Source organism: Suncus etruscus, chromosome 10 (genome assembly GCF_024139225.1).
Source record: "Suncus etruscus isolate mSunEtr1 chromosome 10, mSunEtr1.pri.cur, whole genome shotgun sequence".
Lineage (NCBI taxonomy): Eukaryota > Metazoa > Chordata > Mammalia > Eulipotyphla > Soricidae > Suncus > Suncus etruscus.
The window spans coordinates 108546378-108574217 of NC_064857.1; the positions used below are offsets into that span (position 1 = coordinate 108546378).

At 38.1% G+C, this 27840-nt stretch overlaps 1 protein-coding gene and 1 non-coding gene across 5 annotated transcripts in view; one reads left to right on the forward strand and one right to left on the reverse strand.

The window, feature by feature from the left end:
* The window catches only part of AMPH (amphiphysin), a 280138-nt gene that overhangs the window by 199442 nt on the left and 52856 nt on the right, over window positions 1–27840 (forward strand). For all 4 annotated transcript variants that reach the window (XM_049781869.1, XM_049781870.1, XM_049781871.1 and 1 more), the window contains exons 8-12: window positions 7815–7890; window positions 8530–8612; window positions 11930–12068; window positions 13280–13408; window positions 24189–24305. In XM_049781869.1, the coding sequence (XP_049637826.1) occupies window positions 7815–7890; window positions 8530–8612; window positions 11930–12068; window positions 13280–13408; window positions 24189–24305 (544 nt within the window). The remainder of the gene's footprint in view (window positions 1–7814; window positions 7891–8529; window positions 8613–11929; window positions 12069–13279; window positions 13409–24188; window positions 24306–27840) is intronic.
* Window positions 9494–9621, reverse strand: LOC126021192 (small nucleolar RNA SNORA51). Its single transcript, XR_007499796.1, has one exon. It is a non-coding gene; the product is annotated as a small nucleolar RNA SNORA51 (small nucleolar RNA).

Here is a 27840-nt window from a genome sequence, read left to right on the forward strand (position 1 = left end):
TTTTATGTCTAAGTCAGGGGGTCACATAGTGTCTTCTGGTTTCATCTCATCATTGAATGGCAAGGCAGGGAAGTCTGCCCTGAAAACAAATTGGTGCATTTTCATCAGGGTGTCAGATGAACCCCCATGGAGCAAGTCAGTGCCAGAGCAACATTAGAGCCTTCTCTGGTAGAAATTTGATTTCTGGTTCTGGTAGAAAACAGTACTGGTTCCAAAAATTGGATTCAAAGTTTGGGGGTGAGCGATTGATGTCTGACTGGCCGAAGCCTATGTCAAGTCACTATGATAAATGTTCAGGGTGAATGGCAGGGACGGCAATGAAAATTTTAGGAGTTTCTATCCCTATTGAATAAGAACTTCTGTACCTAAGACTTCCCCATTATAATGTGCCTATGCAAAAGGCAATAGTGCCACAGGATACTGGTGTTGCATATGCATTTAAAAATAACAGGCTAAATAGTTTCTATAACCTGGTTCTAACATGATCTCGGAACCTAAGAGAAATTTATCTTACTAGAATTCACTACTAAACAAATCCTTAAAATAAAAGGGGATAGGGAAAACTACATCTACATAAGGAAATACACAGTAAGAATTATATCACACCTAAAGAAATATACAAAGAAAATATATATGTCCCCATTAAGTCTTTTGGACTAGTCTGGGGCAGGGGATAAAATCTGAAGCACTTAAGATCTGCAATGTGATCTTATGAGGTCTGTTTGCAGCAGTCATGGATCAGGAAATGTCCTCAAGCCAAGAGCCTCTCAAAAGTCAAATCCATTAATGAACAACAGCCCACAGCGAAGGCAGGTGAAAGAAAAGGGATTTCTGAGATCTAATCAGCAGCAGCAGCAGTGGTAGCTTCTTCCCAGGTGAGCTGGGAGGATGTCCTTTCACTTTGGGAATCAGCTGGCAGTGGGTAGGGGTGGGGGGCAACATTCCAATTCCTGAGCAGTTAAGAACTAAGGGTAGAAAAGGTTAAATAGGGAGAAATAACAGATCAGAGGTGAGTGAATGGAATAATAGAAATGAATTTATAAAGTGGTAAGCAGGGAAGGGGAAAAGGAAGGGTTCTATATAACGGGGAAGTACATATACAACATAGATATTATGTACAATAGAGATGGACATTAGACAGACGTAGAGGTGACCACCACACAGAGACTCATGCACACATATACAGACAATGAAGATCTATCCATAGGCTGTAGTTGAAAAACTGACCCAGGTGGAATGAGTCAGAGCACTTAAAAATTATAAAGTCTGCAGCTCCGATGGGAAGGTTTTCCAATTCCTAGTCAAATCATTAGTGAAGGTAAATTTTGCAGGGCAAGGCTTCTTGGGTTAGATTCTGCATAGAACATTTTTTTTTATTTTTATTATGGTTTTTGGGTCACACCCGGCAGTGCTCAGGGGTTATTCCTGGCTCCATGCTCAGAAATTACTCCTGGCAGGCACAGGGGACCATATGGGACGCCGGGATTTGAACTGATGACCTTCTGCATGAAAGGCAAATGCCTTAGCTCCATGCTATCTCTCCGGCCCCTGCATAGAACATTCTTAAAACAATCATAATTTTTGAGTTTGTAATACTAAGTAATATGGTAGCGAGCACAGTTACAGGATTCTACCATGAAGTATCATCTACAGGTCTTTAGCATCCAGGCTCCTCTCCTGAAAGTAAACTGACAACATGGGCATTCTGATATAATAGCAAACTAGCTTAAATTGAGAGTAATTTGCAAAAACATACTCAATGAATGAATACTATAACAGTACTCTATGGCATGCAATTGCCTCTACCAATGATATCTGTAGAAATAAACATTAGATCATATTATCAGACATAACCATATGGAAAATGAATATATTAGAATATTTGTCAAGACATTATCATGAAGCACACTGTATTTGGATGGACTCCAATTTTTAATACTGTCATCCCCATAAGAACATACCAATGTAGATGCCAACATGCATCTCAAGCCACGTAATGTTTAGAAACAAAATAAGTAACAGAATTAGCAACTAGCAACAAGAGCTTCTAACAATGAATTAATGATGCACTGTGAAATGCAAATTTTCACAAATTTGCTGTATTCATTTTTGCTTGCTTTCTTTATAATAATTTTACTCTCACCGAGAAACAAATGTATTATGGTCATTTATGTCAGCTCTTTAATACATGGTATTTAAATGAAGTAATTTATATATTTAAAAAGAGAATAGTAGAAGTAATTTTAAAAGTGAAGGTGTCCAATAAAGAGATTATGTATATGAAGAAAAAAGATACAAACGCTAAGATTTCACTCACTTCTGAGATAAAGCAAAATTAAGAAAGAACCCTAATAAAGCAATTGTTAGATACAGAGCTAATAATGGTGATAATAAGGAGGAGAAGGTAGAGAGACTGGAGTACAATTTGCTGGTAGTAAATTGTAGTATTCACCTGATATGTCTGGTGTGGTATATGCATATGCTATACATGTAGTTTAAAAATTAAGTGATAAGTGAGCTGGAGAGTACCACATAGAGACCTATAATCTCAAAGTTACTGTCAGGGATCACTCCAGAGCACAGAGCCTAAAACAGCCTCCAAAAGGTGTGGCCCCCAAATTAAAATAAAATGGAATATATGATAAGTCAACAGTAAAGTAAACTGTAAATACCAATTGGGTACATTTATCTTTAGTGAACTTCTTGTGAAGGTTCAGTCATCAATGGGGTCAGAAGCCCAATTTTAGGCAGTGGAGACTTACTGGAAGATAAGGAAGCACAAACATTCGATATTGTCTGCTATTTTGGAGATGAACTGAGTAAGAAAAAATAGTGGCAATAGCCTTTCCTCGTGGGGAAGGATTGGTGGCGGAGGCAGCTTTGTTTTTATTGAGCTATGCTCTAGTCATGGCCACTCAGTGGTAGCAGTTGGACCAACCACACAGAGACCACTGAGTATGATAACCTATGAAACACGTAGAACCTCAGAAGTTTTTCAGAGTTGACCAAAATCTGCCTTCAGTGGTGCCTATCACAGAGATGCAATTGAAACCAGAAGGATAGAATAGGAACTGCATTACACTTTTCACCAGTTCTGTTGCCAATAAGGAAAACTAAGAGATGGTTATTGATAATGAACTAGGCTTTTATATCTCCATACAAAGCAGGAGCTCCCTGTAGAGCAGCCAAAGTCAGTAAAACTAAAGATTTACTAGAACATCAAGCTAAGAAAAGTAAAGAAACCTGAATTTTTAAGTTCTTAATAGTCTGAGTACCAATTAAAAAGAAGAAGATTCCTCAAAGTTAAAAAAAAAATAGTGATGCTAGAAGCAGCACATAGAATTCTTGGAAGATGAACTCTCCCGCATTTTGAGCAGATGATAGTGGCAAAAGGTAGAATAATTTAGGGTTGAGGTGCAAATGGGCATGCTAGGAATTCCAGGAGTTGAGGTCCTGACTGGACTAAGCACTGAGTGTTGAATAAGCTTTTGAGCTCATGCTTGACAAAGCAAAATGCTGATCTTGAGAAGAACACTCGCCCATCCAAAAGGGGCCAAATGATTTCAAATATTCTAAAGGAATAGTGTAAGTGGAAAGTGAGTGAATGATTGTGTGGGCTGGGAAACGAGGTTAGTGGGTAGGCCACCAATTTCTTCATTTCATTTACCCGTAATAACAATATGCTCAGGCCTGGTAGCAGTGGAGTTTTGAGGAATGTATCCATTTCAGGTTGCCTGAATCACAGTTTGGTGTGCAAGTTTTTTCGTTTTTATGACTGTGCAGTACTATTCATGTTATCTGCTGTGTTGCTGTGAAACAATATGTCATTGTGAACAGTAAATGGAGCTGCTCAGGGTCTGGGAAATGATGGATGAGCTTGAGAAGGTTGGAGTGGGGGAGCATCAATCTCAGAGAAGGGCATATTAATGAACTCAACAGATCAGGGCTAGAAGACATTTACCCCACTTTGGTAATGACCTATGGCAGGCATCCTTCTCCAGTGCAAGGGACAAAGAGCACAGGAGGCTCCCTTGTGAGTCAGGTTTCCCTTCAATCCCGAAGGACAGGGAATTTTCTGGCCTGCAGACTGTGACCACGTTCAACTTGCTCTTAATCTTTTTCATTATTACCCAAACAGAGAAACATCTTAATAAATTCAATCTTGACAGTCAGGCAGGAACCTGAAGCTATCTCAGGGAACTCTCCTGAGGAAATGGTAGTGTTCCAGAATCCCTGGTTTATGTGGAACCTGTGAAATGAAATCTTCCAAGCAAATAATCTTAGAATTCAGAACCTGATACACCTTTTAACTGTCTGTTTATTGCAGGTAACATTAATGTTGGGTTGTTTACTATTTTTACAAGGTATGGTTGTAATAGCATATGAGCAGAATAGATTCATTCTATTGTATTGAATGTCAAATTCATTCTTGAATTGGCTGCTTATTTATTCATTCAGTGTTGACTTCTCTGTATCAGGCACTAGGTGAACTAGTAGTAAACTAGTCTCGATTTCATAAATTAGAGAAAGTACCTTGATATGCTGACTTATATCAGAAATATTGAACCTTTTAAACATTAAATGCATTCCAGTTGACTTAATTACTATTAACCCTGCCTGCTGTACTATCATTCCATCCCTTGGTTTAAAGACATTTAAAGTTGAGTGAATGTAGAACTTCTGTGGAGCAGATTTTATAATCTAAGCTATTGTTGTACCATTCACTCATCATTATGTCCAGAATGGTCATTCCTTGGACATAGGATCTGTGTACAGTTTGAGTTCAGAGATCTTATTAGAGGCTTAATAATTAGAATGAAAATAATCAGTGCAAATGGTACAATATACATTGACCATCTTCGGCTGACTTCTTGTGTCTGCCAACATTCTGTCATTTGACCCTTTCTCAGAGAAGACTCAGTTTGCCTCTCTTCAAGCTGGCCAGGACATACTATTTCTTTTTCTTCTAAATCTATCTAGACAGATATATTTAGATATGCTTATCCAGTCTTTTTGATATTTAAATCCTGTGGCCTTTTGTGGTAACTTGAATATTCACATATTTTGAAATATGTCTCTTGCTCTCACAAATAGGAATGGAATTATGTTTATTAAACAGCCCTCCAGGTGATCCTCTAACTGGGTGCTAGTTTCAAGAACCACTTTGGTCTAACTCCAAGCAGACACTCTTGTTGCATAAACATTGGTTGAAATGGGGAAAGCAATGAGAGCTTATTGCAGATTTGACTGGGGTATATGGATTGCCTCTCAGATTGACCAGGAAGACTTTCAACAAATATTATAGGGACTCAGTGCCCTCTGCAAAATGAATAAGTTAGGAATAGTCTTTCCTCTTCCAACCATCTGCTGTGGGAGCCTCCTCAAAAATGGATCGGAGCCTCCTACATTCCTACTTTTCCTTGTCCAGGAACTTCCCTGATCACCATTAGCTGCAAATAAATGAAATAAATGCTTTGTAATCTGTAACATCCTTTTTTCTAGATCACCTAACTGCTTTCCTAGGCTTTCATCTCATCTTAAGGTCTGACCTTCCCAAGTACAGTTTCCCAAACAGGATCTCAGGATTCTTTTCAAATTCTCTCTCTCTCTCTCTCTCTCTCTCTCTCTCTCTCTCTCTCTCTCTCTCTCTCTCTTTCTCGCTCTCTCTCACTCTCTCTCTCCCTCCCTCTTTATATATACATGCATATTTAATTATAAATAAAATGTTGCTGTGAAATCAAGGTCACATTTTTATATAAATTAATTATTAAGTTGAATCACTATAAGTTGCACAGTTACACAGCTCATGATTGAGCTCCAGTCATACAATGTCACTAGTGCATATTTCCCACCACCAATCTCGCCAGTTTTCCTTTTGTCCTCCCCCTGCCGCTTCTGTGGTAGACATTTCCCCCTTTCTCTTTTGTTTTTATTTTTACATTTTTTAGGCACTGGTTTGCAATATTATTACTGAAGGAGAATCATGCATATCACTTTATCTTCTTCCAGCACTCAGTCTGAGTGATCCTTTTCTGGTGTAGATCTTTTCTGGGTGTAGAAATGAAATGCAATTTGGTAGAAATTTCAAATACAAGGCTAAGTTACAGAAAATAGAAATAGAACTAAAATATTTTATTTATTAATCTATAAATTGAATTTTGAGGTTTTATTTTGCTAAAAATCTAAGCCCCTGAAGCCATGGGAAGAGATTGGCAACTAATAAAAACGACTGCAGAATTTTTAGTAGAATTTCTTGCCTGATATCCCTTGTGTTACTTTTGCATATTCCTCCTTGTGATGAAACATGATTTTATTGGTTCTCAGATGCATGAGCTGGACAATTAGTGTCAGTGCCTCAATTTTCTTGGATGTAAAATTAAATCACTGCCTTGGGAGGAGATATGAGAATAAAGGAGACATATAACATTTTATATGGTTGCTTTCACATTAATATGATAGAAATCATCTTGCTTTCTTATTAGAATCCAATGCACAACCAGGGATAGCTTATCAGCAAATCAGTGCCTTTATGCTCTCTTTTCATCTCACTGTTGAAATTAGGTGGTGCCTTTTGTGTACAGGAATATTCTTATTCCCCAGCTAGTATTGTAAACTCCCTGAATAGGCATTTATTCCATTGACCAGATCTAATTAATGTTGTTGGTCTCTGAGTCTTTAGTTAATCTTTTGGCTGAGATAATCAATCAGGATTCTGGAGTTCTTTTTTTTTTTTTTTTTTTTTTTTTTTTTGGTTTTTTTGGGCCACACCCTGTGACGCTCAGGGGTTACTCCTGGCTATGCGCTCAGAAGTTGCTCCTGGCTTCTTGGGGGACCATATGGGACGCCGGGGGATCGAACTGCGGTCCGTCCTAGGCTAGCGCAGGCAAGGCAGGCACCTTACCTCCAGCGCCACCGCCCGGCCCCAGGATTCTGGAGTTCTTTTTCACGATCTCATTGAAACAACAATATGAATTAAATCAAAGTAATTATTTACTCATGGATACTGAAGAATTGGAAAGTCAAATAATTCTCTTTGGAGGCATTGGGAACTTACACTGGGGGAGGAGAACTCAACCGAGTCTGGATCTGATACATTTCTTCTCAGAGACTTAAATGTGAAGGCTGAAGGGAGTTTGCTCAGGTCACAAAAGAGAGCTCTCTGCACTGTTCTGAATGGAAAGTTTGCCTTTGCCATTTGCTCAATATAGCACACTACCTGTAGTTGAAGAATGGTTATGATTTTCAAAAAATTTCTCTGACAAATATCAGCTTCTCTAGCTTAGAATTTTGGCAAGACACTTATCTAAAGTAAAACAAGTTCTTAGAGGAGTATTGCTAAGAGGACTAATGTAATAACAGCTTCAGCAATATAAATACCACCTAGAACCTGTTAGAAATGGGGATTCTCTGACCTCGCCTCAGACTTGCTAAATCAGAAACAAGTCTCCAGAGGATTCTTTTATAATCTGTTGATGTGTATATATATATATATATATATATATATAAAGTCAGTTATATATATATAATCATTATATAGTACATATAACATTATATAATCAATTGACAATGTCTGAGTAATCCTAACACATGCTAAAATTTAGAGTATTAACTTTGTTTTATGAAAGGTCCTGTACCAAAAGATACTGTTCACTGATATATAAGGAAAAATTGGTCATACTTTGGAATAAATATTTATTTAATCCAGTGTTACTGATGTTTTATCAATAGAATTTATTATAAGGCTTTGCCATTTAAAATAGTATTACTTACCGGTCTTTACCCTCTATTTTTTTCTCTTTATACCTACACATTAGACGAGTTGGATTTTATGTCAATACTTTCAAAAATGTCTCTAGCCTCGAGGCCAAGTTTCATAAGGAAATTGCAGTTGTAAGTAATAATTCATTGATAATTACAGAATATAAAGTAAGTAAATATTTATTTTGGAAAAATGAAATGATATAGAATTATGGCAAAGAAGTTCTCCTTAGCATATATCTTTACATAGTCTTAATACTGTCAATAGTAGTTCAGTTTTTATGTAATGCTCACATTTATCTTTTAAAGATTTTAATTTGAAGCTTTGTAAAATACTAATGAATCCATTTCTGCCCTTTTTTTGATCCTCATTCTTCAGGCTTACTGTATGTTTTTTATCTAGATTTAAATTTGGAGTTCAACGTTATAGGCTGGGGCTCCAAATACTCAGATAAATAAGCAACTCTGTGTCTAATATTTTCTTAGTTCAGTGCAGTGATCCAGAAAACAGTAGGTTTTTGATTTTTGTTCCAAACTCTAGCTAGTTACATATTGTAATATGTGTTTTTTTATTTTTGGTGTGTGTTTGTGGCCTTTCAGTTTTGGTTGTTAATTTTAAATAGTCTAAAAATGCAATTTAATTTATGCTGAAACTATTTATGCTACTGTAGTATTTGTTGTTTTGTTAAGACACAGATTATTAGCTGGGACAATGCCCTGAACTGGCACTAGAATGACTCGAGCTAACAGACAGGTGTTGTGTCCCCTTAGCTTTGCCACAAACTGTTTGAAGTGATGACGAAACTGGGAGAGCAGCATGCTGACAAAGCCTTCACCATTCAAGGCGCCCCTAGGTAGGTCTTATTCTTCAGGGCCAAGTTCATGTCTGTGTCCCTTTGGTGAAAAGCTTGTTAAAATTTCCACAGCATTTTGTACCCATTCAGTCAAAATCTAGAACTAATGAACCATTCCATATAAGGGTTCACACTAGACTTCCTCCTGTGCTTTCTCATTTATCTTCAGCCTTCCCATATTTATCCTATTGATTGCTTCACACTGTCACATTCACATAATAGAATGACTATTTTTGTTTCTCTCTGTTTTCCAAGGGTCCAAACATTAGTGGTATGAAAACTGTGGTATGTAATATCTTGTTGAGTGATTTTCTTTGATGACAAAAGAAATTCTCAAACCCATGATAGTTAAGTTATTCTTTCTCAAACTATGTTTGGGGAAAAGAGAAAGTAAGTAGTTGAGACTCTCCACCTTCTGCCATCCTGGTTTTCTTGACCTGGAAAATACTGCATTCTTTCTTTCACCACACACTGTTTTGAGTATGCCACTCAAATGCCAAAGACCCAGAAATCCAAAGATGGCTTACTCTGTTTACAGACATTTAGCTTCCACCAACTATTTCTTATGGTTGTGGTTTCCTATTTAGTTTGTCCTTCTCAAAGAATTCAACTCAAGTCTGGTGATCTTTGGGCTAGAAGTCAAAAGACTTCAATTTGTGACTGTAGTTAATTTGCTTTGCCTTATGTGTGTTGTAAAAATATAAACTATAGTCCTAGCATTGGGGGGCGAGGCCTTTCTTTGCACAGTGCCTGTCTAAAGGCGCAGGATAATGGTGGAGAGATTAATAAATAGTCAAATGAAGTTTCAGGAGTCAACCAGTTTTATTACATGGCCTAACTGCCATGTGCTTTTCTCCACATGGCTTCTATGCTAAGCTTTTTTTTGTCCCCCAATTCACATACAGACCAGGCAATGGGCCTGTGCTGAGGTGTATATGGGGTGCATTTACTGTACCTCCTCTTTCTATACAGTGTAAAGAACACAGCCTGTGGTAAGAATTGGGAGGCCTTATCTTATCTTTTCTAATTTTTTAGAAATTTTTAATATATATAAATAAAATCCTTCACCAGTGCAACATTCCCATAACCAATATCCCAAGTGTCCTTCCTCCCCACCCCACACAGGCCTGTACTCTAGACAGGCATTCTACTTCCCTCATTTAGCCACATTTTGTTATGATAGTTCTCAGTGTAATTATTTCTGTGACTGCACTAAATGATTCCTGTGGTGAGCTTCATGTCAGGAGCTGGACATGGTGTTTAGGCCACATCCGGTGATGCTCAGGGGTTACTCCTGGCTCTGCCCTTAAGAATCACTCCTGACTTGAGGGACCAAATGCGATGCCGGGGATTGAACCGAGTTCCTTCCTGGGTCAGCGGTGTACAAGGCAAATGCCCTACCACTGCAGTATCGCTCAGGCCGCTCTGCTAAGCTTTTGTAAGCAGCCTCCTTCAGCTGCCCCCCATCCATCCTACTGTGTCTGCCCTTTCCCCTCCCCCCAGAACACCTATATTCCAAACCTCAGATGCTTCTCAAGTATGGATGGGTCTTACAACCCCAATGTACAACCCTAATTACTGTACACCCCCAATGGTTTATATTTAAGGCTTCATTATCATTGTATACCATGCCTTCATGAACACATTTGCAACACACATTCACTCAATCACCTATATCTCTATGCATTAGTTATTGAATCCTGTTTTGATTCACTGATGTTTGGATTAGCTGTACATATAATCTCTCTAATCTCTGTTACAGTGTTTATACTAAGTAAACATTAAGTCCATCTTCCCTAAAATAATATCTGAAAAGGTTAGAGCTACTTTAAAAATAATTACTTACATGTGTGTAGGAATGAATGAAGAATTATATACAGAATAATAATGTTTGGGTCTTTTAGAAATGAAGTGCCTGAAGAAATTCAGAGTTGCTTGCTATTTTTTTGTTCGTTTGTTTTGGGGGCCACACCCGGTGATGCTCAGGGGTTACTCCTGGCTATGTGCTCAGAAATTGCTCCTGGCTTGGGGGACCATATGGGATGCTGGGGAATCCAACTGTGTTCCATCTTAGGTCAGCCGTGTGCAAGGCAAACACCCTACTACTGTGCCATAGCCCCGGCCCTCAGGGTTGCTTTCTACTGTGTGATGAAATGTTTTATGTTAATGAGTCAGATCAGGTGTAGGGAAAAATGGAACACTTTAACAAATACTCTTTTCATTTTTCCTCATGTTCTTCTGCAGTATGATGAGGCAATGGACTTAAATTGAATGGGTGTGGGACTCTGCTTTCTGAAAGAGTCCATGATTTGGGAAGTATATGACCTAAATAATAGGACATATCCTGTTCTGTCTGGAGAACCTGTTTTATTTGAATTTGTGCACCAGGCTGTTCCTTATCTGTTCATTTATTTTAAGGTACAGAACTTTAACAATAGGTCATAGTTTCTTAGAGAGTAAGGTGACCCAATTCACTTTTAGTCTTTGTATTTAGGCCAGTCACAAACATCTGGGCCAGTGCCAGAAACAGTGGGGTCTTAGTAAATACTAGTGAATCTCAATCAGCACATAATTTGTGCAAATTATGCAATTAATTGAGTCATTGTTGTTCTATAAGGGACTGGAAAATGTTCAACAACTGCTTTGCAGAATTTATCAGAAAACCTTCCTACAGAATTTTCTTGACCACTATCTTGAAGATATTATCAAAGAATATTTTTCTAGTTTTTTTTTTTTAATAATTCAAGAGTGGTATATAGAGGCTGGAGCAACAGGACAGTGGGTAGGGCACTTTTTCTTACATATGACTGAGCCAAATTTGGTCCCCAGAGCCCACTAGGAGTGATTCCTGGGTGCAGATCTAGGAGTAACGTCTATATACTTCCAGATGAGGCCTAAAACAAACAAAAAAGAGTGGAGTTCAATGAATTTGTCCTATATTTGTAAACTTCTTGTCGAGTCTGCTGTTTGGCACAGTCAAGGATTAAGGGAGTTGCATTGCTAAAGTTTTAGTTCTGATGTGCTGATTTGCTGAGTGATTCTCGAGGCATCTCTGTCGTCTTGTGCTCTGTTTACTCACCTACAAAATGGGCACAGTAATGCCTAAGGTTTTTGATGACTGAAGAGATGAATGAGGTCTGACACACAGCAGAAAAAGAACTATTATGATTTGTCCCACCATTAAGAATAACTGAACATAGCCAGAAAGAGGACATTGCAGGCGGTGCCTATTGTGCCTCAGCATTTCTGTGGCATGGTAGCCCAGATGAATGAGCACTTTTCCTAGAAGACCCTCTTGCCTGCTCTCTGTTCATTAGCGATTCCGGTCCCCTGCGCATTGCGAAGACGCCTTCACCTCCTGAGGAGACTTCGCCCATTCCAAGTCCAACGGCAAGTCCTAATCATACCCTGGCACCTGCATCTCCAGCCCCAGTGAGGCCAAGGTCACCTTCACAGGTAGGGTGAGATCAGAAATATTGGGAAATAGAAGAATGTGTGGTAAAATGACTCAATACAAGATAATCTCCTAGTGCTGTAGCAATCACAGTTATTTCCTTTTTTGATGGGAGTCTTTGAATGTTGTGATTGTCTCTAAGAAATTAGCTTCTTTTTTTATTTCTGTGGACATTTGCACTTTCTCACATACTCTAAGATTGTGGGTATCAAGAATTCTTTCCACAGTGTCTGTTCCTTGTTGAATCTCTATCCCTGTCTCAGGAAGCTAGAATCTGTTTTCTTCCAGCCTTCATGTGTCCTATCTTCTCCCAGAAATCTCTTTGAGCAAGAAGTTTCAATAATACTTGGAAGAACAGCCAAAAGTAAAATGATTATTTTGGTATAAGGTTTGGCATTTTACCTGAGATTGCTCACAAGTACTCTTCTTTCAAACTTTTGAGAAATATTGCTACCTTCATTTCTTTGATTTAGGTGAAAAAAAAATGCATACAAGAAAACTTAATAAACTCTATAAAGATTGGAAACTACTTCACATGTATGGGTGAAATCGCCACCTTCATTTCTCTGATTTAGGTGAAAACAAAATACATACAAGAAAACTCGATAGACTCTATAAAGATTGGAAACTACTTCACATCTATGGGTGAAACTAAGGAAAGTTATAAGAAGATCCATGTGGTAGAAAGATCTCTAAATATCTGACTTTTCAAAATGCTCGAGTAGGGAGTGAAAGGAGTTGCCTATAGATAGATGGCCTTTCTGATTTCTGTGATAAGCTTATATGACTTTAGTTTTTTAATTCTAGTTTCCTGCAGAGGACAGAGATACTTTTCAGTTTAATGTTAAAGGCACAGGTACCTGACTTTATGCATAGAACTCAAAAAACCTGCTTTCAGGGATGCTTAGAGTAGATCCTTGGAGAACTTCATATTTTTCAAAGTTTTTGAGTAAAAAATTCAACAGACACAGGATTAAAGATCTTATTTGTAGACCTGATTTTGTTACACCTTGTTATAGCTTTTGATATTCTCTGTCTCTTCAAGTTTTGCTCTGCAAGATCTTATAGGGGAGGGAAATGAGGAGTTATATAATTCTCTGCAGTTTTGAATTTCAATTAATTATAATCTGTTCTCTGAACTCTGCTTACATTTTTCAATGCCTCACATGGCATTTGGCTAATTAATTTGTTGCTTATATGTAATTCTTTGTAGACAAGGAAAGGACCTCCTGTTCCACCTTTGCCTAAAGTCACCCCAACAAAGGAACTGAAGCAGGAGAACATTATCAATTTCTTTGAGGACAACTTTGTTCCAGAAATCAATGTGACAACACCTTCCCAGGTAAGTGGCAGAGATCTCGGGTTTGCATGGGTTTTACTGGAATTTAGAGATTCTTGGAGTCAGTTGTAACTGGAATATTATATTGCTGCCAGGAATTTTGAAATCCTACAATTTGCTGCAAGCTGTTGGATGAAGTAAGCCAGAAGATGGTCAAACACAGGAGGACCTCACTTATCTGTGTAGAATAACCAAATGAGGAAATATGATATAGTGAAGGGGGGATGCCTAGTTCACCCTAGACTCAGAGGTGTAGGGAAAAGAACAAAGAGGACATCTATTTAGGAAGAAACATGAAAAAGGGAGGTGCTGTGGGAACAAGCATTAGGGGGTCTCGGGTATGCCAGTAGCATGAGAAAGTGGCATCTAAAGTACAGACGCTGAACTTTGAAGTTCAACGTGGCAGCCAGGAGGAAGTGGAGAAGGACTTGCAGAGCTGAGGGAGTATGGGAACACTGGGGGAGGGAATTGACACTGGTAGGATTGGTATTAAACTTTTTTACACCTAAGACTATCTATCAATAAACAACATTGTAAATCATAGTGCTGCAGGTGTCTTGTGTCTCAGCATCTCTAGTGGGGACTAAATCCTTCATGAAAGGAAAGTAGCACAGGAACAGATGAATATGAAATATGAAATAATGAGACCACACAAAATGAATTGTATGGGGACCCGCGTCTTCAATAGACGTGAGACAATTTTACTTTTCAAGCTGGTGACACACAAGCAGGGCTCTGGTATTCAAGACATTTCCCCGCTAACAAAAGGCAGAGAACCTTCGGAGAAATAGCACAATGGTGCCTGGCCCTAGGATATATATATCAAAAAACTAGCCAATACAGGTGAATAGGAGCATGAGACTTGGTGTTCTGGTTTAGAAAGAAGGTTCTATGACAAAGGAAGAGAAACTTGTTTTACTACAATTTTGCTGCTGGCCAAATAGTAAAAGGCAAGAAAGATAGCAACTGTTTACCACCTAGAAGCTGAAATGAGAAAAGGCTGATTTGCATTTACACTATGCTTTTAGAAATGTAGATTTATCTGGCCAGGGTACAAACTAGCTGCAGACCTTTTGGTGCTGAAAATTTCCCTGAGTCATAGACTAGGCCTGTAATTTTGGCCTGTATATTTGCAAGGGAGAGCATTTCCAGATAGTAAGAAAGAAATTGTAATGTCGCTATCATGTCATGAATATCAGAAATATTGCCAGTAATTCACGTAGGGGTAAAATTAACATCCACCAATGGGCCTGCTGACTAAAATATTTTTTGGGAAAAATATCAGCTCACTGCACCAGGAAAGTCAATAGACACATCTGGTGGGCTTGGAGACATCTATGCTGCATGACATGACATCATAGCCCTTGAATCAAATAAAAGTAACAAGTGACAGATATTAAAACCAACAATGTATTTCCAACAACGTAATGTCCTTTAATGAAATGTTTCTATGTCTAAAACATTTTAAATGAGAAAGGTCTAGTACTTGAAAATACTTATTTTTATTAAAAAGAATATTTATACTAACAGAAAATAAGGAACCATAAGATATGTAAAATGAGGAACTTTAATAATTACTTAACACTAACATAGTAATCGTTTTTGAAGGAATTTTTGTTGTTCTTTTGTTTTGTTGTGGGCCACACTCAACCGCTCAGGCTTACTCCTGGCTCTGCACTTGTACAGGTTATATACATGCTCCACTACATTACACATAAGCTATTGTAAGTACAGCCTATGACATTATGACATTCTATGATTATAATGTTTTGAACTAATTTTAAATAAAAGTTATTTATTTAAATAAGAGTTATCATTTATTGAATAAAAATAAGTAACTTTTGATGAGTCTAGAGGACATTTGGGCATCCGTATATCTTCATTAGCAAAATGTCTGTTGTAAGCTTTTACTCATACTTTTAAGATTTTATTTTATTATGTATTTTTTTGTTTTGGGGCTACACCTAGCAGTGCTCAGGGGTTACTCCTGGCTCTGTGCTCAGAAATTTCTCCTGGCAGGCTTGGGGGAACGTATGGGATGTCAGGGGTTGAACCTGGGTCAGTCCTGGGTTGCCACCTGCAAAACAAATGCCCTACCTGTTCTATCACTCAGGCCCCACATTAAGTATTTTTAAAGTGAAATAGGTAATTTGAACTACTTCTAAATATTGTTTAATAGAATTTTGAGAATTCTTCATGAGTTCTAAAGACAGGTATTCATCACATAATGACGTTCAAATATTTTCTTCTAGAGTGTGGCTTATCTTTTTATGTTTTATACATGATCTATTGAAAAGTAGAAGTTTGTTGTTTTTGTTGTTGTTGTTCCCAAATGTCAGCTTCTTTTGTAGTTTAATGAATCATACATTTCATATCACATCTAAAAGTGTTTTCTTAACTCGAAATTACAAAATATTTTTGTTATTTTCCTTAGCCACATAAATATAATTAGATGTGTAAGCCATTGGGAGTTGTTATATGTGTATTTAAATTTTCTTCCATACATATGAATATATAATTTTTAAGAGTTTTCTGACTCTACAGAAGCTTATGGGATATTGTTCACATATGTATGGTTTTCTTTCTGGACTCTGCTTTTGCTTTTAATCTGCTTGCCTCTGCTAAATGCCCTACTATCCCTATTACTATCCATTTGTACTGTCTTAGAATCAGGCAGAGTTGTTTTTGTTATTCTAGGACCTTTGGATATCTACATGAATTTCAGAATCACTTTTTAATGAAATGATTTTTAGTGTTACTTTTCTGTTTTGTTGTGTTTGTTTTTTGGTTACTTTTGGAACAATGGAAGTCACAAACAACGTGACTTTAACAGAATCACTTTTCTTACAACTCTGAAAGCCAGTGTGTAGTCGGTCCATGTTCAGGATATGCCTCCTCTGAAGGCTCTATTGTCCAGATCGCTTTATCCCCTTTTAGCACCCATCATTCTTGTTCAGAGCGATCTTTTCCAACTATCATTGCCGTGGTGGTCTCTTTTCTGCCCTAACTACACTCTCCTGCTTTTTGTGGCAATCTTCCTATCAGGGATCATTCTCCTGACCCTCGACTGTATTGTCTTTGATCATTATTACCCTAGTATCTTTCTTTTTAAATCCCACAAATGAGTGAGATCATTCTATGTGTATCCCTCTCCTTGATTCATTTCAGGCATGATAATACTGTCCAATGTGAAAGCAAATTTATGATTTTATTTTTCCTGACAGCTTTAGTTCATTGTATTGATGTAGCTTCTTCCCTAGAGTACCTTTATCAGTTCATCGATTCTTGGGCTTTTGTCTTGTTTCCAGACATATTCACACTATTGGGAAATAGTGTTGCAATGAATGTAGAAATACAGATACTGTTGTGCACTGTTTTGGGGACAATAAGGTATATTTCTAGAAGTGATATTACTGGGTCGTGGGAGCTCAATTTTTAGTTTTTTGAGGAATGTCCATATTTTTTTCCGAAAAGGCTGGACCAGTGGACGTTTCCACCAGCAGTGAATGAGAGTCCCTTTCTCCGTGCATCCATGCCAGCACTGGTTGTTCTTTTTGATAATGTGTGCTAGTATCTGTGGCGTGAGATGCTACCATGTTGCTACTTTGTTTTATATATCCCTGATGAATGATGTGGAATATTATTTTCTTGTGCCTTTGGCTATATACATTTCTTTTTTGATGAAGATTCTGTTCATTTCTTCTCATTTTTGGATGGGGCTAGATGATTTGTTTTGTTAAGCTCCACAAGTACCTTGTACATCTTAGATATTAACCCCTTCTCTGAGTAAATAGTATCTGTTCTAACTGTTCTGCAGTTAGTCTTTGTATCTTGGTCACTGTTTCCTTTATGGTGAAAAAGCTTCTCAGTTTAATATAGTCCCATTTGTTTATCTTTACTTCCACTTGTTTGGTCAATGGTCTTTCATCCTAAAAGATACCTTTAGCATCAGTGTCAAGGAGAGTTCTCTCTGTGTTTTCCTCTACATAACTTATGGTTTTAGGTCTATATCAAGGTCTTTAAACCATTTTGATTTAACTTTTGTGTTCATCATTAGAGAGGTCTACATTCAGTTCTTTGCAGGACCAGTTTTCCCAACACCACTTGGTTTTTTGTTTTTGTTTTTGTTTTTGTTTTTGAGGTTATTCCTTTTTTTTTTTTTTTTTTTTTTTTTTTTTGGTTTTTGGGCCACACCCGGTAACGCTCAGGGGTTACTCCTGGCTATGTGCTCAGAAGTTGCTCCTGGCTTGGGGGACCATATGGGACACTGGGGGATCGAACCGCGGTCCGTCCAAGGCTAGCGCAGGCAAGGCAGGCACCTTACCTTTAGCGCCACCGCCTGGCCCCTGAGGTTATTCCTGGCTCTGCTCTTCGAAATCACTCCTGGCTTGGGATACTGGGGGATCAAACCTCAGTTTGTCCAAGGCTAGCACACGTAAGGCAAAAACACCCTACTGCTTGAGCCACCGCTCAGATGCCCCAATATCACTTGTTAAAAAAGATTTGCGAGCTTCTTTTTCTTGACTCTTTATGAAATATTAATTGATTATATACCTGAGAGTCTGTCTCAGTATGTTCAAAACTATTCCACTGATCTGAAGTCTCTTTTTATCTCAGTACCATGCTGTTTTAATAACTACCACTTTATAGTAGAGTTTAAAGTTGGGGAAAGTGATGCCTCTCATCTTCTTTTCCAAGGGATTGCTTTAGCTATTCATGGAGGTTTATTGTTCTACATGGAATTTTAGGAGTATTTGATATATTTCTTTCAAAAATATCCTTGGTGTCCTTATAAAGATTGCATTAAATCTTTACTGTGCAAAGTACATATGGGGAGTATTTCCATTTTATTGTTTCCACTTAATTGATTTATGCTGTAAGCTTTGTTATTTCCTTCTGCCTACCTATTTTTGGTTCCTTTTTTTCATCATTTTTTAATTTTATAAGCTGTGTAAGTAAGTTTTTTATATAGGCCCCTTCGTCCTTTCTGATATGTGCTTGCAAAACAATACATTTTCCTCTTAGTGGGCCCAGAGAGATAGCACAGCGGCGTTTGCCTTGCAAGCAGCCGATCCAGGACCAAAGGTGGTTGGTTCGAATCCCGGTGTCCCATATGGTCCCCCATGCCTGCCAGGAGCTATTTCTGAGCAGACAGCCAGGAGTAACCCCTGAGCACTGCCGGGTGTGGCCCAAAAACCAAAAAAAAAAAACAAAATTTTTTTTTCCTCTTAGTACTGTTTTTGCTGTGTCCCATAAATTCAGGTAATTTGTGTATCATTGTCATTTATTTCCAGGAATCTTTTGATTTCCTATTTTATTTCATCCCTGACCCATTGGTTGTTCAGTAGGGAGGTATTTAATTTACAGGTTAATTAAAGCTCTTCTTCTGTGTCCCTTTGTAGTTCACTTCTAATTTCAGTGCACTTGTTCTGAGAAGGTTGTCTTTATGATTTCTATCCTCTTGATTTTATGGAGATATATTTTATGAACAACATGTGTCTATCCCGGAAAATGACCCACGTGCATTGGAGAAGAATGTGTATCTCGTTTTCTAGGGATGGAGTGCTATATATATTACATATATTATATTATAATATTACTATACAATATAATATTAATTATATTATAATATATAATTATATGATAATTATTATAATGTTATAATATAAATATATAATAATATATAGAATATATTAGTCCACTTTATTTCATTCTCTTTTCAGAGCTAGCATACTCCTGTTGGGCTTCAGCCTGGTTGACTTATCAAGGGGTGACAGGGCAGTGTTGAGGTCTTCCACTGTTGCTACCATTGATGTCTTCTTTCAGATTTGTCAACAATTGTATTAAATATTTTTCCTGTTCCTCATTTGGCACATATATGTTTAGGGGTGTGATTTCTTCCTGTTTTACATATCCCTTGATTAGTACAAAATGTCCATCTCTTTCCATTGTAACTCCTGAACCTAAAGTTATTTTCATCTGATATCAATATGAACACTTCCCCTTTTTTTATTGTAAGAATTTATTCAAGAGACAAAATTGATTAACATAAAGAGGTAAGCTAATATAACATAATATAGTACATAACATAACATATAATATAATTGATATAATAATACATGTAAGTCAAAGAAAGTTTCTGATTAAAAACATATTTTTTCCATAATGGCTTACATATCTTTCACAGTAGTGTTTTAGGTACATATTAACATTGAATCAGGGGAATACCCATCACCAACTATGTCCTCCCCCCATTCCAGTTCCCTTTCTACAACCCATATACCCCACCATCACCCCCCGGGCTGCTAGAGTAGGTGGACCCCTCTTTGTCTGGCTTACTACTAGTGATCTCATATCTGTTTGGTCCTGGAACCCTCGTTTCCCCTTCTATTTAAGAGGCAGAGCTAGAAAAATCGAGGTATGTGGTTTTGTTTGAAGGCAAGAAAAGCAATAGAATGGGGTACAAAATAAGAGGGGAAAAAAATGTCAAAAGTCAAATACGCTGAAAATGGGCTGTCTCTCTAGAGGCTTCCAATCTCAGTTTGAGAGAGAATGTGAAAAAGGTAATTGAAATACCACAGCAATACAGAAAAAAATTATCGAATTAAATAACCAGTGAGCACTACAGCAATAAAGATAGGCACCACACAATAGTCTCGGTTCTGAAATCAACTCATGCTCGAATGCAAAAAGAAAGAGAAAGACAAGACAAAATAAAATAAAATAATATTGGAGACATCAACCGTAATCTCCACACCAAAATAAAGACGTCAAAAAAAATCGATCAATCGATAAATAAGCATGTGGAAAAATGATTGTTTTGTGCTTTTTTTTTTTCTCCTTTTCTTTATTCCCCTGCATAGGCACAGTAACTATTGGGGTTATTGTAGAGGGAATTCCCTTGACCTAGGAGACACAGGGTTTCTCTACCCCTGAAGTATACTGTCATGGGATTAACTCTAGACTCCTTGCATGATCATTTACTCTCCCCTTGCTGCTTTTGTGGTGTGCGGAAGACTTCGCTTTGTCTTGGATGGTAAAATCAGACCTCTGTTTCTAGAGATCTTGGTGGCTGTGCAGCTAGCTCAGGGAATGGAGTTTATGAAGTCTTTCTTTTTGGTTCTAGCAATTATGTTTCTTCGGTGTCGTTTTAATCCATCTTCTGTAGTTGGTATTCTTGGTCGTTATGTTGCTCCTAGACTGGAGCCTGGGATAAAGTCTTTCGTTATGTATCCGGAAGACCTGTTCAGTTGTGGTTGTCTCAGTCAACCTTCTGGAATTGGAGCTCTTGTTTGTTGAACAGATAGTATTCCAAAAGCTAGGCTAGAGCTTTTTGTTGCTGTTGTTGTTGTTGTTGGTCCCTGGATGTGTACTGTCCAGTCTTGGTTGCAACAACCAGTATATAGTGATCTTGGCTTTTGCACATATCAAAGGGTGACTTGTTTTCTGATTTTATCTTATTGATAGCTGATGAGGGAGGACAACTTGCTCTTAAATCAAGTTGTTCCCATTTCCTCCTTGTCAGGTTATCAATTTAGGACTGGCTCATGTTGGTGTCAGAGCAGCTTTGTAAATGCCCTGGAGGGGATTTGGTTCCTTGAGCTGTTGTGGAGAATTCTGTCTTATCTATGTCTGGGATCCAGGAGTTAAGGCTGAATGGTCAGTGTCTAGTTCCCTGGAGCCTAAGTTGTTTCCACATGACATACATTCAGGGTGGGAGATGTCCCTGTGTTGTAAACAAGTATGAGTTCTTATCTCTAGTAGATAAGAGCTTGATTTTATAAGTACAATTTCCCCTTTGTTTAATATGTCTTTGCAGGAGGAAGTGGTGCTACATTATATTGCTGGTGGATTTGGGGGGTGGAGAGAAAAGAAACCAGACTCCCCACAAAAACTAAGAATATATATGCTCACACATATCTAAAGGAAACAAAGTTTCTTGAAAAAGAAAAAAAGAAGAAGATTAAATAAAAGATTTAATTAAAGGTTTAAAGTGGGGCCAGGAGAGATAGCATGGAGATCAGGCATCTGTCCTTTCTGTAGAAGGGCAGTGGCTCAGAACCTGGCATCCCAAATGGCCCCCCGTGCCCTCCAGGGATGTTCTCCATGCATAGAACCAGGAGCACCCTCCGAGCGCCGCCAGGAGTAACCCAAAAAAAGCAAAAACAAATAAAATCCAATAAAAAAAAAACAACTAAAACAAGGCAAAACAAACAAAAGAATCTAACAAGAATAAAAAAGAAAAAACAAATAAAACAGAGAAAGGGGGGGGGGGAAGTGATACAGGAGATCACTTTACATTTGGGGAGAAACAGGTAAGAGGTAGTGTTATATAGGTCTGTACTTAAGATAAAAGAATAGGGTTCCCCCTTGTCTTTTGAGATTTCCTTGTGAGGTGTGGGGTCCAGGCAGGGAGGTCTTGGGTAGAGTTCTTGCAGTGGGGCTCCTTTGGAGCTAGTTCCGGTATCAAGCCACAGTCCACATTAGGGAGAGGTGATTAGGAGGGCCACACTTCATGAGTCTGTCAGGGTGTTGGTTTTATTTTCTTGCCGACTTCCCCTTTTTTTAAAAGAGTTGTTTGCTTGGATGATTTTCCTCTAGTCTTTGATTTTGAGTCTATGTTTGTTCTGACTATTCAGATGTGTTTCTTGTAGGCAGCAAAATGTTGGCTTTAGCTTTTTGATCCATTTTGCCACTGTTGTCTCTTAACTGGTGCATTTAGTTACTGATGTTGAGAGAGATAATTGTTATGGGATTTATTGTCATCTTTGTGTAGAAGTTTGGTGTGTCTGTTGGTCGGTCTTGTTTTAAAGTAAACCTTTCAGTTTTTTTCTTTAAGCTGGTTTTGAGTCTGTATAGTTTCTGAGCTGTTGTTTATCTGTGAAGCTATGTATACTTCCTTCAAAGCTGAAAGTGAGTCTGGCTGGATGCAGTATTCTAGGCAAAACATTCATTTCATTGAGTTTTGTCACTATATCCCACCACTGCCTTCTGGCTTGAGGCTTTCTTGTGACAGATCTGCTAAATCTTAAGGATGCTCCTTTGAGTAGAATTTTTCTTTTTGATCTTGCTGCTTTCAGAATTCTATCCCTATCTATGGGATTCATCGTCATGACTAGTATGTGTCTTGGGGTGCTTTACATTGGGTCTCTTCTAGCTGATACTCTTCAGGCATGTAGAATTTGATTGCATGCAGTATTTAGATCTGGGCATTTTCTCTGCAATGATGTCCTTGATGGTTGATTCTTCCTGGGGATTTTCTTCCTGTGTCTCTGGGATTCTAATGATTCTTATGTTGTTTCTGTTGAGTTTATCAAAGATCAACTTTTTATCTTTTCACATTCTTGGAGTATTTTTTCGATTGTCTGATCATTTGCTTTAAGGTTCATTTACAGTCTCTTCTGTTGTATGGAGTTGTTATGCATCTTATTTTCCAGCTCACTGATTCTGTCCTCTACTACTGTTACTCTGTTGGAGAGGCTTTCCATTGAGGTTTTCATTTCATCTACTGAGTTTTTCAGACCTGTTATTTCAGTTTGGAGTTTTCTGAATTCTATCTTTATATCCTCTTGATTCTTATTTTTGTTCCATTCAATTCGATATATGCTTTCTTTGAGTTCTATGAACATCCTCCATATTTCTTCTCTAAACTCCTTATCTGAGAGGCTAACTAGGTAATTGGCTCTCCTTGGGTCATCAGAGCTGCCAACTTCATTCTCTATGCATGTTTTTTATGTATGCATTTTTCAACATTGTTTCGCTTGTAGTGTGTTTTTATTTTTCTATGTGTAATGGTGGAGTTCATTGGCTAGAAGGTGATTGCCAGCTGCAACGTGAAGCTAGCGGCAATGCTTCTCTGGCACCACCCTTTGTGGGTAGGTACAGCCTACCTTGCTGTGATTAAAGTTTTCTGGGATCTTCTTCTGTAGCCTCAAGCAGGAATTCAGGAAGTCAAGTATGGAGGAATATAGAGGACTTTTATAATCCCATGACAGGAGTCTGGTATCACCCTTGTGGGTGGGGACAACCTACCTTGCTGGGATTGTTTGCTGGGGTCTTCCTCTGCAGCCTCAAGCAGGAAATCAGGAAGCTAAGTATAGAGGGATGCAGAGGACCTTTATAAGCCCATGGCAGGGTTCAGGCACCTCCCTTGTCAGTCTGCCATTTTAATGATGTTAATCTCCCTCGTCCATGAGTAGGGAATTACATCTTTATTTTATTTTATTTTTATTTATTTTGGGGGCCACACCCGGTAATGCTCAGGGGTTACTTCTAGCTATGTGCACAGAAGTTGCTCCTGGCTTGGGGGACCATATGGGACACCAGGGGATCAAACCGCTGTCCGTCCTAGGCTAGCACTGGCACGGCAGACACCTTACCTCTAGTGCCACCACACTGGCCCCTACATCTTTATTTTAAATCTAGAAATATTTTCCTTCTTGCTCTATTTTATTGGTTGATATTACCAGTATAATAATTGATTGAAACTTGTGAAGCAGGCATTTTATCTAGTCATCTGTAATTCTGCTTTTGAGATTTTTGAATTAGCAAAGTATGATTACTTGTAAATAGGTATAGTTTGTTTAGATCATTCGGACATTTTCTTTATTGGCTGGACTAAGTGCTAGATGAATGGCACTAGATTATGGCCACAAACTAAACTATTAGGTTTCAGCTGGCCAGAGTTAATTTTTCTTTTCTTCACATCTTCCTGGTTATTTTAAGAACATAAGTTCCTGTGAAAGTTAAACTGATACCTGTGTGTTTTATTTTATTTTAATAGAATGAAGTTCCTGAGGCAAAGAAAGAGGAAACATTGCTGGATCTGGACTTTGACCCTTTCAAACCAGAGGTCACACCCGTGACTTCTGCTGGAATGGCCCCTTCACCCATGTCTCAGGTATCAAGTGAATAGTTTGATCTTTTGAGATGACATATATTTAATAATTAATTTAATTAATTTAATAATAAACACTTGCATTTATGTGACCCACATATCAAATGACTATTTTTTATTTTGGGCAACAAACTTTTTCCTAATGGGAATAAAAGTGAGGAAAAAAAGGCTTCAGTTTATCCCAACCCTTCCCATAGCTTTTGCCTAGCTTCTTCGAAATATAGCTTGGATAATTAAATATTCCTGTTTGCCTAGAAATCATCCATCTCAAAATAATTATTCATAGTGATCACTTTGGTACTAAAAATACCTAGACTTAGGAGGCATATTTTATGGTTTCATGAAATTAAATTCTTCTGGCTATAGGTTTACTTTCTTTTAATATTTCCTCAAACTTTGAAATTTAGGTCCTATTTAAAATTAGCATGTTATACTCCAACAAAAATGAATTTAGGCCTTGATATTTTGTGTTTGATGATATTGTTCTTATACTTTACATTTAAGATATATCCTCAGTTGATATTTGTTTTGATTTCAGCTTAATGCATAAACTGTGCCTGTCAAAGCTTATCCTAATTCATCTATTTCTCACTGTCTGCATTTCCCTTATTTCATTCATTATAGTAGCATTCTCTGGTATATTACTAGTTTACCATACTCTGTTCAAGGAAGAAATGTTAAAAGTTTGAACAGAAATTATTGGTATTATTACTGTTATAGTAGGGCATGTTAAAAAATGCTGGGGCCAGAGGGGCTAGAGCAGAGCGGTAAGGCATATGCCTTGCTGGCTTTAGCCTAAGACAGACTGTGGTTCAATCCCCTGGTGCCCCATATGGTCTCCCAAGCCAGGAGCGATTTCTGAGCACATAGCCAGGAGTAACCCCTGAGCATCACTGGTTGTAGCCCCCCCCAAATAAACCCAAAAAAAAAACAAAAAAACAAAAACATGCTATTGTTTGCTTCAATTAATGCATGAAGTTTCATCACAAATTTTCATGTGGGAGGCCAGCGATAGTACAGCAGATAAAACATTTGCTTTGCTCATATCTGGCCTAGGTTCTATCCCTGGAATCCCATATGGTACTCTGAGCAATTTCAGGAGTAATTCCTGAGTGAATACTGTATTTTCCGGCATATAAGACGACTTTTGAAACAAAAACAAGTCAACCGAAAATCAGGAGTCGTCTTATATGCCGAATATATCCCGAAAAATGTTTCAATATGCCGCTAAATGAAAATTGTCTGAATATTGCCACAAAACGAATTTTCCAACTCGATCCTGCACCAATCACTGCAAGGCTGCTCAGACCGCCTCTCTAACTCAGCCAATCCAAGCAGGCTTTAAATGCATGCAAATTAGACACTGTTTTGCACCAATCACTGCAAGGTTCCTCAGACCGCCTCTCTAACTCAGCCAATCCAAGCAGGCTTTTGATGCATGCAAATTAGACAATGTTCTGGACCCGAATCTACACTGTCAAAAGCTGCTCAGATTGGCCAGAGTCAGAGAGGAAATCTATTCCAGTAGAACCTTTGAACCTTTGCTTGTTGTGATAGACTCACTGTGGTACATACAGTTGCAGCTCAGGAACGTTCTGTCTGATACAGCGAATAGAGGCCTAAACCTATGGTTTTTTTTTATTAATATAATTATCTTTATTTAAACACCATGATTTCAAACATGATTATAGTTGTATGGTTACAGTCATGTAAAGAACACCCCCCTTCACCAGTGCAACATTCCCACCACCAATTTCCCGAATCTCCCTCCTCCCCACCCCCCTACACCTGTACTCGAGACAGGCTTTCTGCTTCCCTCATTCATTCACATTGTTATGATAGTTTTCAGTATAGTCATCTCTCCAATTGTACTCATCACTCTATGTGATGAGCTTCATGTCATGAGCTGCACCTACCAGCCCTCATCTCTCTTGTCTCTGAGATACTGTTAAAAATGTCTTTCATTTTTCTTAAAGCCCATAGATGAGTGAAACCATTCTGTGTCTTTCTCTCTCCCTCTGACTTACTTCACTCAGCATAAAAGATTCCATGTACATCCATGTATAGGAAAATTTCATGACTTCATCTCTCCTGACGGCTGCATAGTATTCCATTGTGTATATGTACCACAGTTTCTTTAGACACTCATCTGTTGAAGGGCATCTTGGTTGTTTCCAGAGTCTGGCTATTGTAAATAGTGCTGCAATGAATATAGGAGTAAGGAAGGGATTTTTGTGTTGTATTTTTGTGTTCCTAGGGTATATTCCTAGGAGTGGTATAGCTGGATCGTATGGGAGCTCGATTTCCAGTTTGTGAAGGAATCTCCATATCGCTTTTCATAAAGGTTGTACTAGACGGTATTCCCACCAGCAATGAAAAAGAGTTCCTTTCTCTCCACATCCCTGCCAGCACTGCTTGTTTTCCTTTTTTGTGATGTGTGCCAATCTCAGTGGCGTGAGGTGGTACCTCATAGTAGTTTTGATTTGCATCTCCCTGACGATTAGTGATGTGAAGCATCTTTTCATGTGCCTTTTGGCCATTTGCCTTTCTTCTTTTTCAAAGTGTCTGTTCATTTCTTCTCCCAATTTTTTGATGGGGTTAGTTGTTTTTTTCTTGTATAGTTCTGTCAGTACCTTGTAAATTTTGGATATTAGCTCTTTGTCTGATGAGTATTGGGTGAATAATTTCTCCCACTCAGTGGGTGGCCTTTGTATTCTGGGCACTATATCCTTTGAGATGCAGAAGCTTCTCAGCTTAATATAGTCCCATCTGTTTATCTCTGCTTCAACTTGTTTGGAAATGCTGTCTCCTCCTTAAAGATGCCTTTAGTCTCAATGTCCTGGAGTGTTTCACCTACATGTTGTTCTATATACCTTATAGTTTCAGATCTGATATCAAGGTCTTTAATCCATTTGGATTTTACCTTTTTACATGGTGTTAGCTGGGGGTCTGAGTTCGCTTTTTTGCAAGTGGCTAACCAGTTGTGCTAACACCACTTGGCCTAAACCTATGTTTTAACTGCAAAATTAGGGGTTCGTCTTATACGCCCCGTCCTCTTATATGCCAGCAAATACAGTAACTAGAAGTAAACCCTGAGCATCTCAGATTATGCCCCTGAAACAACAACTGCAGCAAAGGAATTGAGACCCAGCCAATTTTCTTGTCTTGAAGTTTAGTAGAAACCACTGGGTGCACAGACAGCCCAGTATCATCCTCAATAAATAAAGCTCCTGTTTAATTCATGTTTTATTCTAGGATATTTCTGTATTTCTAACAGCCTCCTGTTAAAATATAAGAACAATTAAAGAAATGTTAGATGGCAATAAATCAAACAATTACATGAATCAGACACTAAACTTGATTCTTTGCCTAAAAGAATGTGTCTCTGGGTGAATATTTCAGGAAGCTGCTTCTCTGTTTCCTTTCAGGAGATTTACTGTGTACATTAGAGTTTTACATTTTGAGTCTTCTGGAACTTCAAAAATTAAAAGAAAAATCTTTAAACTTATTTTAACTGTTTTTCAAGTTTGCTTCAAAT